Source organism: Rhinatrema bivittatum, chromosome 1 (assembly GCF_901001135.1).
Source record: "Rhinatrema bivittatum chromosome 1, aRhiBiv1.1, whole genome shotgun sequence".
In the NCBI taxonomy this organism is placed as follows: Eukaryota; Metazoa; Chordata; class Amphibia; order Gymnophiona; family Rhinatrematidae; genus Rhinatrema; species Rhinatrema bivittatum.
Window position 1 is genome coordinate 781,400,421 of NC_042615.1, and position 13,288 is coordinate 781,413,708.

Below are 13,288 nucleotides of genomic sequence, written 5' to 3' on the forward strand. Positions count from 1 at the left end.
CTATGAAAGAACCACAGCATAATCCTATATGGTTGCAATCCTGGAGGAATTTCTCCATCCTCCAGAGAGTTAGGATCTGCCTCATCATCAGTGCCCTCTGGATTCCTGTCAGAACACCTGCAGCTCGAGGTGTACTTCGGCCCTTAAACGAAGTACCAGAAGAGGGAGAGGCCACCGCCTAAGGAACCAACCTGACAGGACTGGACGGGGCCGAGGACTGTGCCTGAAGTAAGGATTGCAATCTCTGAAAAAAATTCTACCCAAGAAAAAGGTAAAAGGATCCATGTCAAAACCAGAAGGCACTTGTGCAGCGCCCACCGAGTTGCCGTCCCCTGCTGAGGAACCAGTTAAGGGAGTTCCAATAACAGGCGTTCCTCCTGACACATCTTTACCTAGAACCTCATCAGACTGGGAAGAACCAGCCTTAGTAAAATAAGTGGAAGATAATTCTCCCTGAGCCTCTAAACAGCGCTGGCACAAGTTAGCGGGCACGCCAAGCTGAGACGCCCAAATATGACAGGTGGCACACAGGGCAAGGCGCTTAGGTTTCTTAGCTATAGACACCATTTATTTTATTTTTTTTTATATCGTATTCAAAATTTAGGTGTCCAAGGGTGAGGCATCCGAGAGATAGGTGTTCCAAGCCTAGGCATCTCAATTTAAACGCACACAAGTGTACACCCAATCTGTGCACACAGGATAGTCACACATCTAAACCGGACGCCACTATAACCTGGATGTCCCTGCAGAGCAACTAAAGAAGCGAGGTATCAATCAAGTATTTGCTGCTTTGGGTACATCCCACAGTCAAGGGCCGGTCAATATGATTCATAAATCGGTTTCCTTTCAAATGCAATCCTCAATCAGTGATCCTAACGGTCACTATGTAATTTTAAGGGGTTTGCTTTTTGGGAAGCTCAATCTATGACCCTAATCAATATGATCATACGTTGTTTTTTTTACGGCGCTTGTTTCCCATGCTCTTGCTTTAGAGACCTCCTGCAGTCCTCAGTGGGGACCTTTTTTTGCAGACTCGCATTTGAACAGACAGGCACAGAGGGAGAGAGTCATCCACTGTCCAACCCCAAGGGTATCCCTTTTGTATGCCATACTCTGGGGCTTATTGATGCTTGGAGGGTATTATATCCCTGCTCTAGAGACTTTACTCACTTTGCTCGTACCTGTGACTCCAAATCCTAACTAGACCATATGTTGGTCTCCGAATCTTTATTTTCTCAACTGTGTGGGACAGAGATCGAACCCATGGTGATCTAGGATCATTGTCCAGTTTCCTGTATTTTTAAGGGGGCCGAGCATGGGATGTGACATTTCTAATTGGAAAATGCCTCATTGGTTTGTGCAAGATAAAGCTTTTAGGGAATTTTTGCTCTCTTGGTGCAAGAATTTGAGAGACATAATGCTCCGCATAAAGAGGCATCTACTTTGTCTGGGAAACCACGAAAGTGGTTCTTCAAGGGGATATAATTAGTTAGGTCATCGCTAAGAGATGCGAGTTGAATAGGGACATTCTGAACCTTACTAAATAGTTAAATGAGTTAAAACAGTAATTGCTAGCTCAACCTTCTGAGTCGGTTAGACTTTAGTTTTTTTCGATTCGAAAATTGCTGAATGCACAAGAAGTCTACCAGTTCCTTGTTATCTTTGAAGCATAAGCTGTTTCTGTATGGTAACCACTTGGGCAAAATCCTTGCGAATTTGATTGGGGGGGGGGGGGGGGTGAGGAGGGGACCGGCAATCAACCTTTGTTTCCAGGTTGCGTTCCAAAAAGAGGGACCTTGCTACTACTAGTCAGGGAATTAGTGCGATCTTTCGGGAGTACTATGAAGCTTTATATACAGCAGACGAGACCAAGTTTCTGGAAAAAAGCTATTGTTCCTTCCTTAACTCCCTTACAATTGGAACGACTTAGTGCTCCGATTTCAGAGTTGGAAATTCTTTCAGTGATCACAGCTTTACCTGCCTTTTAAAGCACTGGGCCCTGATGGCTTATCCAACCACTTTTACAAGGTACTGACTCCTCAGTGTGTACAAGTCTGAAGAATTTGTTTGATGAGATGATTCAGACTGGCGCAATGCCAGGTACTTTAAAGTTGGCACACAAGTGCTGTTCTTCCCAAACAGGGGCGGGATCCACAACAGCCTTCTTCATATTGCCCTATATCTCTATTGAATGTGGATATCAAAATTTATGCTAAATTATTTGCTATTAGATTGTTGGTTATAATGCTTAGCTTGGTCTCCCAAAGCCAAGTGGGCTATGTCAATGGGTGCTGGTCTAGTATAAATGTACGATGTATTCTTTTATTGCTGGATCTGTGTAGGTGAGGCTTACACAGATATGTGGATCCTGTATTGGTGGGATTTGATGCTGAAAAGGCCTTTGGCAGGGTCTTGTGGGATTTCTTAAAGTGTGTCCTAGGGTTATTCGGCTTCACTGGTTTCATCACTCAAGCGATTGGGATTCTTTACAGTAACCAGATGGCCAAAATTTTGGTTAATGGTACTCTTTCTGAGCAGTTCCCACTGTCCAGGGGGACCACACAGGGATGTCCATTATCCCCTTTATTGTTAATTTTAACTTTGGAGCCACTGGTTTGACACATTGTTTTTCATGGCGTTCCTTTACTGCCTTCATTTTTATTCGCAGATATTCTTTTGTTCATTCCTCAAGCTAAATGTTTGCTCCCGAGGGTATTAGATGTCTTCTGGGATTACGAATTGTTCTCTGGTCTGAAGCTGAATTCAGATAGATTTGAGGTTTTAGACATTATGGGCCAGTTACATGGGAAATGGGGACCATTTTCTCATATTAAATATTTAGGGGTTTATTTACATAAGGATCCAAATGAGCAGTATCAGACCAATATCCCTTTCATAAATCGAGAATTTTGCCACTGTACTCAGTTGGATGAACTTCCCACTGTCCTTAATGGGGAGGATAGCATTGCTTAAAATGTCTCTTCTCCCTAAGATATTGTATCCATTGCAATTGGCTGCCAATAATCAAATTATCCAAAACAGATCTTAAGACTGTATTGCAAATTTGTACAAAATTTGTTTGAAAGATCGTAAGGCTAGAGTGTTTATAGGGAAGCTGATGGTCCCCAGTTTGGAGGGAGGATGGGGGGTTTCCTAATATTTGCTATTATAACTTGGCCTGTTCACCGCGCGCTCTAGATGATTGGTTATTTGGCAGTTTTTCTTTTGCAGACTTTACCGAGGAAACCTGCTCTATTCATCCGTATAGTTTAAGTTTTTTTTACTACATGCGGGGTTTAGAGATATTCCCAGTCATCTAACTAATAATATTTTTATCCAAAATATGCAGCATGGGTGGCGATCCTTGTGAAAATTGCTATTGCTTCCTTGGAAATGTACTTCCTGGTTGTCGTTTTGAGAGTACTGTCTGATGACATTACTTACGACGACTGTGAAGGTGTGCTGTTGATAAAAGGGCTTTGTGTCGTGCGATGGTGCATCCTCCCATGCTCTCCTTCCAGCATGCAGAGATGTTAGACTTTTTATTAATGGACTTTAAATCTTGGTGCCAGGGAACTGGGGGTAAAAGGAACAAGCATTTTCCCAGCATTTGGGGAGGATTTATAGCATAGTTGCCTTTATCTTTTAGGGACCGGTTCACCCTGACTCATGCACAAGGCATGCCCAAAAGTGATGGATCATCTTAAAACTTACCTCCTGGGATTTTGTTGGGTGGCTTTACATTTGTATTGGGGGGGGGGGGGGGGGGGGGGGGGGGAGAGACAGTCCTGAATGGGATATGTTTGAATATTTAGTTTTTATCTGTTACTGGGCCATATGCTTCTGTTTCATTATGCTACGATGCTACTACCTTTAGTTTATGTCTGGTTTTTATGTATTGTACTGTTTGGTGTTAAAATGAATAAAGATATTATTAACAAAAAAAAAAGTGACATTATGTCTTTATGTAATTATATCTTTGCTTCCAGTTACCTGTAAAGCCTCTTACTGCAAATCATATACGTATATGCCATGGGCCTTGACTACTGGTCCAATCGGGGCATGAATCAAAGTACAGGTCAGGAGCAATAAAGAGTCAAAGTAGGCCTTATATTTCTTTTGTAACATTTTTCACATACTTTGCTGGCCCATCATAAGGGAAGCAAGCTCACATTATGATCCAAATTTTACACTGGTCATTTTAGGTTGCATGGAGCATGATAATCAGAAGTGACCTCCATTCAACTGCTTCTAGTTCTCCAACCATGCAAAATTTTGTTTGATTTGGAGGAGGTTGAACATGGACCTCTGGTCCACTTGATATGGATTGACCCATATGATAACTGACAATTAAAGTCCTATTTAGCTGGGATTATAGCTAAAGCATGCTAACATAACAGTCATTAAGGCACTGGTTCTCTCTTTCTTTTAAAGATGAATAATTCAAAAGCACCCTAAACAGCAAGATAGTAAAACAGCATTTCCGGCAGACTGATCCCCTATGGCAGGGATGGACAACTTTGGTTTACAGGATATTCACAATGAATATGCATGAGCTAGATTTGCACAGAATGGAGCAGTGCATGCAAATATATCAAATGCATTTTCATTATAGATATCCTGAAAACCTGGCCTGTTTATGGCTCTCAAGGACTGGAGTTGGCCACCCCTGCACTGAAATCAAACGTCTCTATAATCTGCTGAGACTAATTTGGAAGAGAAGCAATATCAAAAGTCTGTAATGGAGAAATTACTTACCTGATAATTTTGTTTTCCTTAGTGTAGACAGATGGACTCAGGAAACAAAAGGATTACTCAGAGTCTTGTTTCAAGCCAACACAAAATGATGCCTAGAATACCAAGCCCCTCTTCTCTTGAAATGTCAGTCCCTCCTTTGCAAAACTTCAAGGTCCACCAAGGAGGCTTGGGGCTTGAATCCAGTCTTTTGCTTTGTAGAAATGAACTAAACCCCTACATAACCCTCATTCATACAGCAACATCAATGCAGTCAGAAAAAAAGAATCGTAAAACCATAGAAAGGAAACATTACCTAGAACAGCTGACATGAAGCAATGAACAGTTAACACTTTACCTGTGCACACCTGCCAACTCCTCCATTGTAACGCCGGAAGGGAACACACTGTTTCTTTAAGGTCACATCCTTCAGGTATTTCGTAGCTTTACGAATGTGCATGCCCTTGATAGCTTGGGCAGTCTCACGAGTGTTCTACAAAATAAATAAATAGGAAGACCAGTCTTGGGAGATGCAGACTTAAAAATAAAGCAGGCTTGCTTACCTGTAAAAGAAAATTATTACTTACCTGCTAATTTTCGTTCCTGTAGTACCATGGATCAGTCCAGACAGTGGGTTATGTCCCCAATCCAGCAGATGGAGTCAGCACAAGCTTTGAGGGGGCGTATCCATATATACTACTACCCCCTCTGCAGGAGTTCAGTATCGAGTATATCAAAGCCAGAGTAGAAACCCCCGAAGGATCAAGTTTGTGGAAACAGATAATGAAAACAATTGTAACCGCAACAAGTAACTGCAAACATCCTACCAACTTGTAGGGAGCTGTGAAAAACAGCGAAAAGAAACGACTGTGAAGACACAGAACACTGCAAGCAAGAAGTAGCGCAGAGCTGAGCAGGATCAAGAACCCAAACGCGGTGGGCGTCTGGACTGATCCATGGTACTACAGGAACGAAAATTAGCAGGTAAGTAATAATTTTCTTTTCCCTGTACGTACCTGGATCAGTCCAGACAGTGGGATGTACCCAAGCTTCCCTAAATCGGGGTGGGGTCCTGCGAGGCCTGCTCGGAGAACCTGCTCGCCAAAGTGTCCAGAGACTGAAGAGGCGAGGTGCCGCCTGAGAACGTGTAGAATGCGCTACGATTCCGGGTGGGGGAGTCCGACCCGCCCCAATGTAGGAAGCAGCAATGCCGGCCTTCAGCCATCTGGCAATGGTAGTCTTCGAGGCCTGAGACCCCTTCTTAGGACCGGCCCAGAGTACGAAGAGATGGTCAGAGGTCCGGAACTCATTTGTAGCCTCCAGATAGAGGCGCAGAGTGCGCTTGACATTCAAGAGACGGAGAGACTTCGGCTCTGAGGAAGAGAAGGATGGCAACTCCACCGTCTGGTTCACATGGAATGCAGAAACCACCTTCGGAAGGAAGGAGGGAACGGTGCGAAGCGAAACTCCAGAGTCGGAGAAACGGAGATAGGGCTCTCTATACGACAGAGCCTGCAGCTCCGAGATGCGTCGAGCAGAACAGATGGTCACAAGAAATACAGTCTTGAGAGTGAGATCCTTTATCGTTGCGCTGCACAGCGGCTGAAACGGTGGTCCCGACAGGGAGCGAAGCACAAGGTTAAGACTCCAGGAGGGACAAGGGTTCCGTAACGGAGGACGCATATGCTTGACACCCTTGAGAAAACGAGCAATGTCAGGATACTGTAGAAGAGAGCCCCCATCGCTCAACAGCGAACCAAGGGCGGCCACCTGAACCCGTAGTGAATTATAGGTGAGCCCTTTTTCCACCCCCGCCTGTAGAAACTGAAGGATCTGAGGTACAGAAGCCTTAGCGGGTCTCGTGGCCTGGCTGGTACACCACAGCTCGAACACCTTCCAGACTCGAACATAGGCCGCCGATGTCGATGTCTTTCGTGCCCGCAATAGCGTGGATACTACCGCCTCCGGGTAGCCCCGACGCCGGAGGCGGCGCCTCTCAAAAGCCAGGCCGCAAGACAGAAGAGTTCTGCCTGCTCGAAAAATACCGGGCCCTGATGTAGGAGCTGGGGGAGGTGCCCCAGCCTGATTGGCCCGTCGATCACCAGCTGTAGCAGGTCCGCAAACCTGGGTCGCCTGGGCCATTCTGGGGCGATGAAAACCACGGTCCCCTGATGGCTTTCTATTCTGCGGAGCATCCTGCCCAACAGGGGCCATGGTGGAAAAGCGTAGAGCAGAAGATGTGGCGGTCACGGGAGGACCAGGGCATCCACTCCCTCCGCGCTGCGCTCTCTCCGGCGACTGAAGAAGCGTGGAGCCTTGGCGTTGAGAGCGGACGCCATCAGATCCAAGTGGAGGGCCCCCCACCGATGGACGAGAAGTTGCATCGCTTTGTCGGAGAGAGACCACTCTCCGGGGTCCAGCAGTTGACAACTGAGGAAGTCCGCCTGGACGTTGTCCACACCGGCGATGTGCGAGGCCGCTAGCCGGACGAGATGACGCTCCGCCCATTGCATCAGCAGCGCCGCCTCGAGCGCGGGCTGCGCGTGCCTCCTTGTCGGTTGATGTAGGCCACGGTGGTAGCGTTGTCCGATAGGATTCTGACTTCCCGGTTCCGAAGAAGCGGGAGGAAATGTCGCAGAGCTAGCCGGACCGCTCTGGTTTCCAGACGGTTGATTGACCACTTCGCCTCCACCGTGGACCACGTCCCCTGCGTGGCGCTTCGATCGCAGACTGCACCCCAGCCTGCTAGACTGGCATCGGTGGTCACCACCACCCAATTTGGCAGATCGAGGGACACGCCACGGGCCAGGTTCGGCGGATCCAACCACCAGCCCAGACTGTCCCTGGCATTCTGCGGGAGTGGGAGAATCATCTGGTAGTCCTGCGATACTGGTTTCCAACGGGAGAGGAGCGCCCACTGTAAGGTCCTGAGGTGCGCGAAAGCCCAAGGTACAAGGTCGATGGTGGACCCCATCACTCCCAGGAGTTGCAGGTAGTCCCAGGAGGTGGGCTCTGGTAACGCAGAGAACCGTCGTGTGTGATCCCGCAAGGATTGAGCTTTGTTCTGGCGCAGAAAAACTTTGCCCAGTAGGGTGTCGAAGGTCGCCCCCCAAAAAAACCCAAGCGTTGCGAGGGCATGAGGGAGCTCTTGGAGAAGTTCACTACCCATCCCAGGGAATGTAGAAACTGTACTACTCGAGTCACCGCTGAGCGTCCATGATCGAATGACTTCGCCCGGAGGAGCCAATCGTCCAGATAAGGATGAACCAGGATGCCCTCCTTCCGGAGAGCTGCCGCCACGACTACCATGATCTTGGTGAAGGTGCGCGGCGCCGTCGCCAATCCGAACGGGAGAGCCGTGAACTGAAAATGCTGGTCCAGAATTTTGAAACGAAGGAAACGGTGGTGGTCCGGGCGGATGGGAATGTGCAGGTAGGCCTCTGTTAAGTCCAGGGAGGCGAGGAACTCCCCCCAATGCACCACCGCAATCACTGACCGGAGCGTTTCCATGCGGAACCGAACGACTCGAAGGGATTTGTTGACTTCCTTGAGGTCTAGGATAGGCCGGAAGGAACCGTCCTTCTTTGGTACGACGAAATAGATGGAATAGTGGCCCGAGCCCACCTCTCCGAAGGGCACGAGCGCAATAGCGCCTATCTCCCGGAGTCTGTCCAGAGTCAGCTGCACTGCTCCTCTCTTGAGGTCCAAGCCACAGGGGGAAAAGATGAACCTTCCCTGCGGGGGGCGGACAAATTCCAATGCGTAGCCGTGTTTTATGGTATCCAGGACCCACTGGTCCGAGGTGATCCGTGCCCACTCCGCGTAGAAATACGTTAGTCGGTCCCCAATCTTGGGGACAGGGGAGTGGGCGAGACTGGCATCATTGTGAAGACTTGGTATAGGGGTTCCCGGTTCTGGGAGTAGTGCGTGCGGGCAGACGCCCGCGAAAGGAGCGCAACCAGGGCTGAGACCTGGGGGCGGATGACCGGGAGCCCGCCTGTCTGTATCCCCTGTAGCGCCGTTGCGCTCTGGCTCTGGTCTGAGAAGAAGAAAATGCTCTGGATGGTCGAAACCTATCCTCCGGCAGCCGATGAACAGCGTTCTCCCCCAGGGACTTGATGATCTGGTCCAAATCCTCCCCGAAGAGGAACTTGCCCCTGAAGGGAAGAGAGCCCAGACTCGACTTAGAGGACGTATCAGCCGCCGAATTGCGTAGCCACAGTAGTCGTCGTGCTGCCACTACCGAAACCATGGATCTTGCGAGGACCCGAAAAAGGTCGTACGAGGCGTCCGCCCCATACGTCACTGCGGCTTCTAGCCGATCTGCCTGGGCAGCCTCATTGGACGGCAGGTTCTGAGACGTGAGGAGTTGTTGCACCCAAAGGAGACTAGCCCGCTGGGCAAGCGAACTGCACATCACCGCCCGCATACCCAGAGCGGAGACCTCGAAAACCCGCTTAAGGAAAACTTCCAACTTACGATCCTGTGTGTCCGCAACGCCGCACCTCCCGTCACTGGGATAGTCGTCCTCTTCGTGACCGCCGACACTGCGGAGTCCACCTTTGGGACCTTGATGAGGTCCAGAAAATCTTCGGGGAGCGGGTACGGCTTTTCCATAGCCCGGCTGCTCTTCAGGGAGGCCTCCGGGGTGTCCCATTCCCTGGTGAGAAGTTGTAAAAACGAGTCATGAATGGGAAAAGCCCGAGCCCTCAGCCGGAGTGCCGCCAGGACAGGATCTCCCTTCCTTGAAGAAGTGACGACAGCGGGAGCTACTGGGGCAGGCGGGTCTGGTGGCGGGTCCAAATCTAATTCTTGGATGATCTGCGGGATGAGGTCGTCCAGCTCTTCCCTCTGGAAGAGGCGTAGGGTACGCGGATCATCCCCCTCCTGCGTGCCGTCCCCTTGTCCCCCGTCCGAGAGGTCAAGTCCATGTCCCGCTGGGTCTGGCACCGCCCCCACTGCCGCGGGCGTGGATCGGACCCGGGTAGGAAGGCGGGAGGCCCCCACTCCCGGAGGGTCGGGGGGGGCCGGCGTCGAGGGTGACATCCGAGGGATCTTAGGAGGGAGGGGTCCCACAGGTGCTTCCAGCCCCTGCAGATAAGCGGTATGCATGAGCAGGATAAACTCCGGAGAGAACCCCGGCCTGCTCGGGTGCGCTTCGGGGGCGGCGTGGTTCCTGCTCCCTGGCTCTGGGTGCTTGGTTCCTGCACCAAAATCGGGGGAACACCCCCGCTGGTAGAGTCCTCCAGGGATCCGTTCCCCCTCGTGGCCTGCGCCTCAGGGCGCTCAGAATGTAAAATGGCCGCCGTTCCCGCCAAAAATGGCGGAGTGGCCGGCCCGCGCCGCCCCGGGCAAAAAAGAGAATCAGTCAGGGACTGTGAGGTACCTTCCCCCCCGGGGAGGCATCGTGCACAGATGCCCTCCCGGGAAATCCGGGACCCCGGGTCTCCGCAGGCCGCACAGCGGGACGGCCGCGGCATCGGGATCACTGTAGGAGAAAAGAAAAAGCCACGGGGGGGGCCATGCGCACAAAAACGCCGCTGCGGGGGGGCCTGGTCGGCCCGCACTGCCCGCTGTCCGAAAATAGAGGAGGGTGCCGCGGGGGGGCCTTCCCGGCCACACGTCCCGCCCCAGACATCTTTCCCTAAATGGCTCAGCAGCCCATGAGGAGCTGTAAAATGGCCGCGGGTGAGGGAGTAAAGAGCGAAGAGGCCGGCTCCACCGGCTTTCGCGGGCACCGGGGGCTGAGCTGTGAAGGAAAAAACTACAAAGGAAAAAAAACAAACTTACCCCTGGCTGCAACGAGAAATAAACAGCAAGGCCGCAGAGAAGAGACAAGGAAGATAAGCCACTCCCCAGAAGTTGAAAGAACTCTGCCTTTTTTTTTTTTTTTTTTTTTTTTAAACTTAATACAAACTTGATACAAACTTGATCCACAGAAAAAGACAACAACAAGCCATAATCAAGCTAGAAAGTGAAGAAAAAGGAAAAGGAGGGGAAGCCTGATTCCCCTACTCACATCTGCTGGAGTCAGAAGATACTGAACTCCTGCAGAGGGGGTAGTAGTATATATGGATACGCCCCCTCAAAGCTTGTGCTGACTCCATCTGCTGGATTGGGGACATAACCCACTGTCTGGACTGATCCAGGTACGTACAGGGAACAGGTGTTCTCTGAGGACAGCAAGATGGTAGTCCTCACACACGGGTGACATCATCGGATGGAGCCCAGTACAGAACTTTGATCTCAAAGAATCTAGAACTTTCAAACATGCCCGACTGAGCATGTGCAGCTGTTAGTCATCATTCTGCCCCCCAGGTAGAGTCCCTAGGTCCATAATATAGCTAATACATGAAGAAACCAACTCCCAGGGGAGGCAGGTGGGTTTTGTGAGGACTAACATTCTGCTGTCCTCAGACAACACCAGTTACAGGTAAGCAGCTCTGCTTTCTCCGAGGACAGGCATGACAAAGTGGGAAACTGCACCGTGGTGAAAGCACCATCTCTCTCCCTTTTGCCTTTGAGGCAGCTGACCCACAAAGGGGTCTAGGTGGGAAAAGAGTTGGGTTCTACAAAGAGAAAACCATAGAAAAGACAGACAGAAAACCCCAATGTGCAGCAGAGGCACCTAAGGCAGGGAGTGATGCAAATACCAGCAAGAAACATACTCCGCATCACAGAAAACATTACAAGCAGGGTTTCAGATCAGTAAACCTCAACGACAGTAGGTCTGGAACCTCCTGGATACAGGAAAAAGTTTAGAGATGTAAACAGATGACAGCATAACTTCCTTTGGTGTTAAAAGAAACTAAAAAAAAGCAACTGAGGCTTTGAGAGTTTTCTAGAAAAAAAAAAAACAAAAAACTGTGGTCCACTGGCATCTGAAGGACAGAATACATCTGCAGAAGTGTGCTGATAGGCACAACGGGCAGAAAAACCCAAGCAACGCTTGGAAGAATAATCAGCAACAACGGAAGGATCTGTGACAAACCCTACTTGCGAATGTACCAGACAAAACTAATCATGCAAGACCACATCAAGAATTTCAGGGGGATGAAAGGCAATCCCTGAATGGGATCACTACCCCAAACCCCCGAGCAGGAAGATAAGTTAGGCCTGAAGCTCACCCACCCTGCACCCTTGTCAATGGATGTCTACAGGATAGTTCAGGTGAGCAGGAAGGCACTTTGGACAACCCAATGAAGTGAGAAAAGCTAAGGCAGTACTGGCCAGGGCTTGGTAAAAATATAGGGAAAAAGTGGTGTCTCTCTTTCCTTGCAGGTATATGCTAAGATATATCACAAATGCCCTAGCTTTTCTTCCCCTCCCCTAGACATTCCAATGGAAGTCAAAAGGAACAAAGAACACAAGGAGGCAAACCGCTGGACTGCAGGAGTAAGAACAAGTCTTTAGATTGTGTATCTCAACCCCAAGCAAATAACTCACTGCCAATTCCAGTAGGGAGTTACTCACAGAGACAGCGCCCTCAGCCTGCTTTGAACAGCTGAAACAGAGAGTGAACCCCACCCCCAGGGAAGAAATCCAGAAACACTCACCAAGAGACAGGAAGCAGAAATACCGCAAACCCCTATAGAACATGATTTCTTCACCGGCCTGGAAATCCTAAGGGTACTAGGGCAGGATCAGTGCGATCTCGGAACAGACTGTCCACCATCCTGGCCTAGATATCAATGCCTTAGCCATCATTACATATACTTCCCTCAAGGAAGCATGCGATCCAGTAAATGGAACAAATGTTGCATGAACCAGGACTTTCCTGTTCACAGACAGGGTTATACAAAAAATGGGAAGTATAGCTTGCAAGCCACTGCAACCAAAGAGTAGCACCTCTGTTGCAGGGTCCCTTGTCCCCCAACTCCCTCAGCCATGGATATGGCAATAGGTTGAAAGGCACACTCGCCAATTAGATGGATTAGAAACCTCCTCACTGAGGTAGGGTCTCCACAAGTGAGAATGACTGGCAATAGTGGTCCTCCACGAAAAACGCCCATTCAGCTCAGCAGGTATCAAAGGTGACTCCCTGGATGGTAGAAACCCTTAATCTTCACCAGGGAGCTACCCCGAAGAGGAGACACCTAGTACGATGGGGAGACCGAATCTGGAATGGCTGCCTCACAAAATAGACTTAAGTAGAGCGCTACTGGCCGACCGGCTCTCGGATCCTGCAGCAAACAGAGAGCGATTGCCAGTCAGAAGCAGTGACATCCCTTCTCCAAGAAATGGAGAACGGGGGGGGGGGGGGGGGGGGGGAGGAGGAACAGGACATCCACTGTAGGGGTGGACAACCAGGTGTCCAGGGTGGGGAGATCTGCAAGGGGTGCCCTGCAAATCTAGTTGTATCTCCCCTTCCTGAAGGGACAGAAAAGCAACAGGAATTGAGGCCTCCTGATCCCAAAAAAACCTTCCAACTCTCCAGGTAAGAGTTGGGTTACAGTCACTAATTGCTGAGATTCCATAGAGGAACCGGTCACTTTAATGGTGGTTGGATTTGTTTGACCCATTGTCCCTGGGCCATCAGTTCCTGACAGTGGGC

The 13,288-nt window shown here is 49.8% G+C and overlaps 1 protein-coding gene across 1 annotated transcript in view; it reads right to left on the minus strand.

The window, feature by feature from the left end:
* LOC115077865 (60S ribosomal protein L17) overlaps positions 1-13,288 on the minus strand; it is a 38,780-nt gene that overhangs the window by 18,681 nt on the left and 6,811 nt on the right. The window contains exon 4 of the mRNA XM_029580232.1: positions 5,093-5,227. Within this exon, the coding sequence (XP_029436092.1) occupies positions 5,093-5,227 (135 nt within the window). The remainder of the gene's footprint in view (positions 1-5,092; positions 5,228-13,288) is intronic.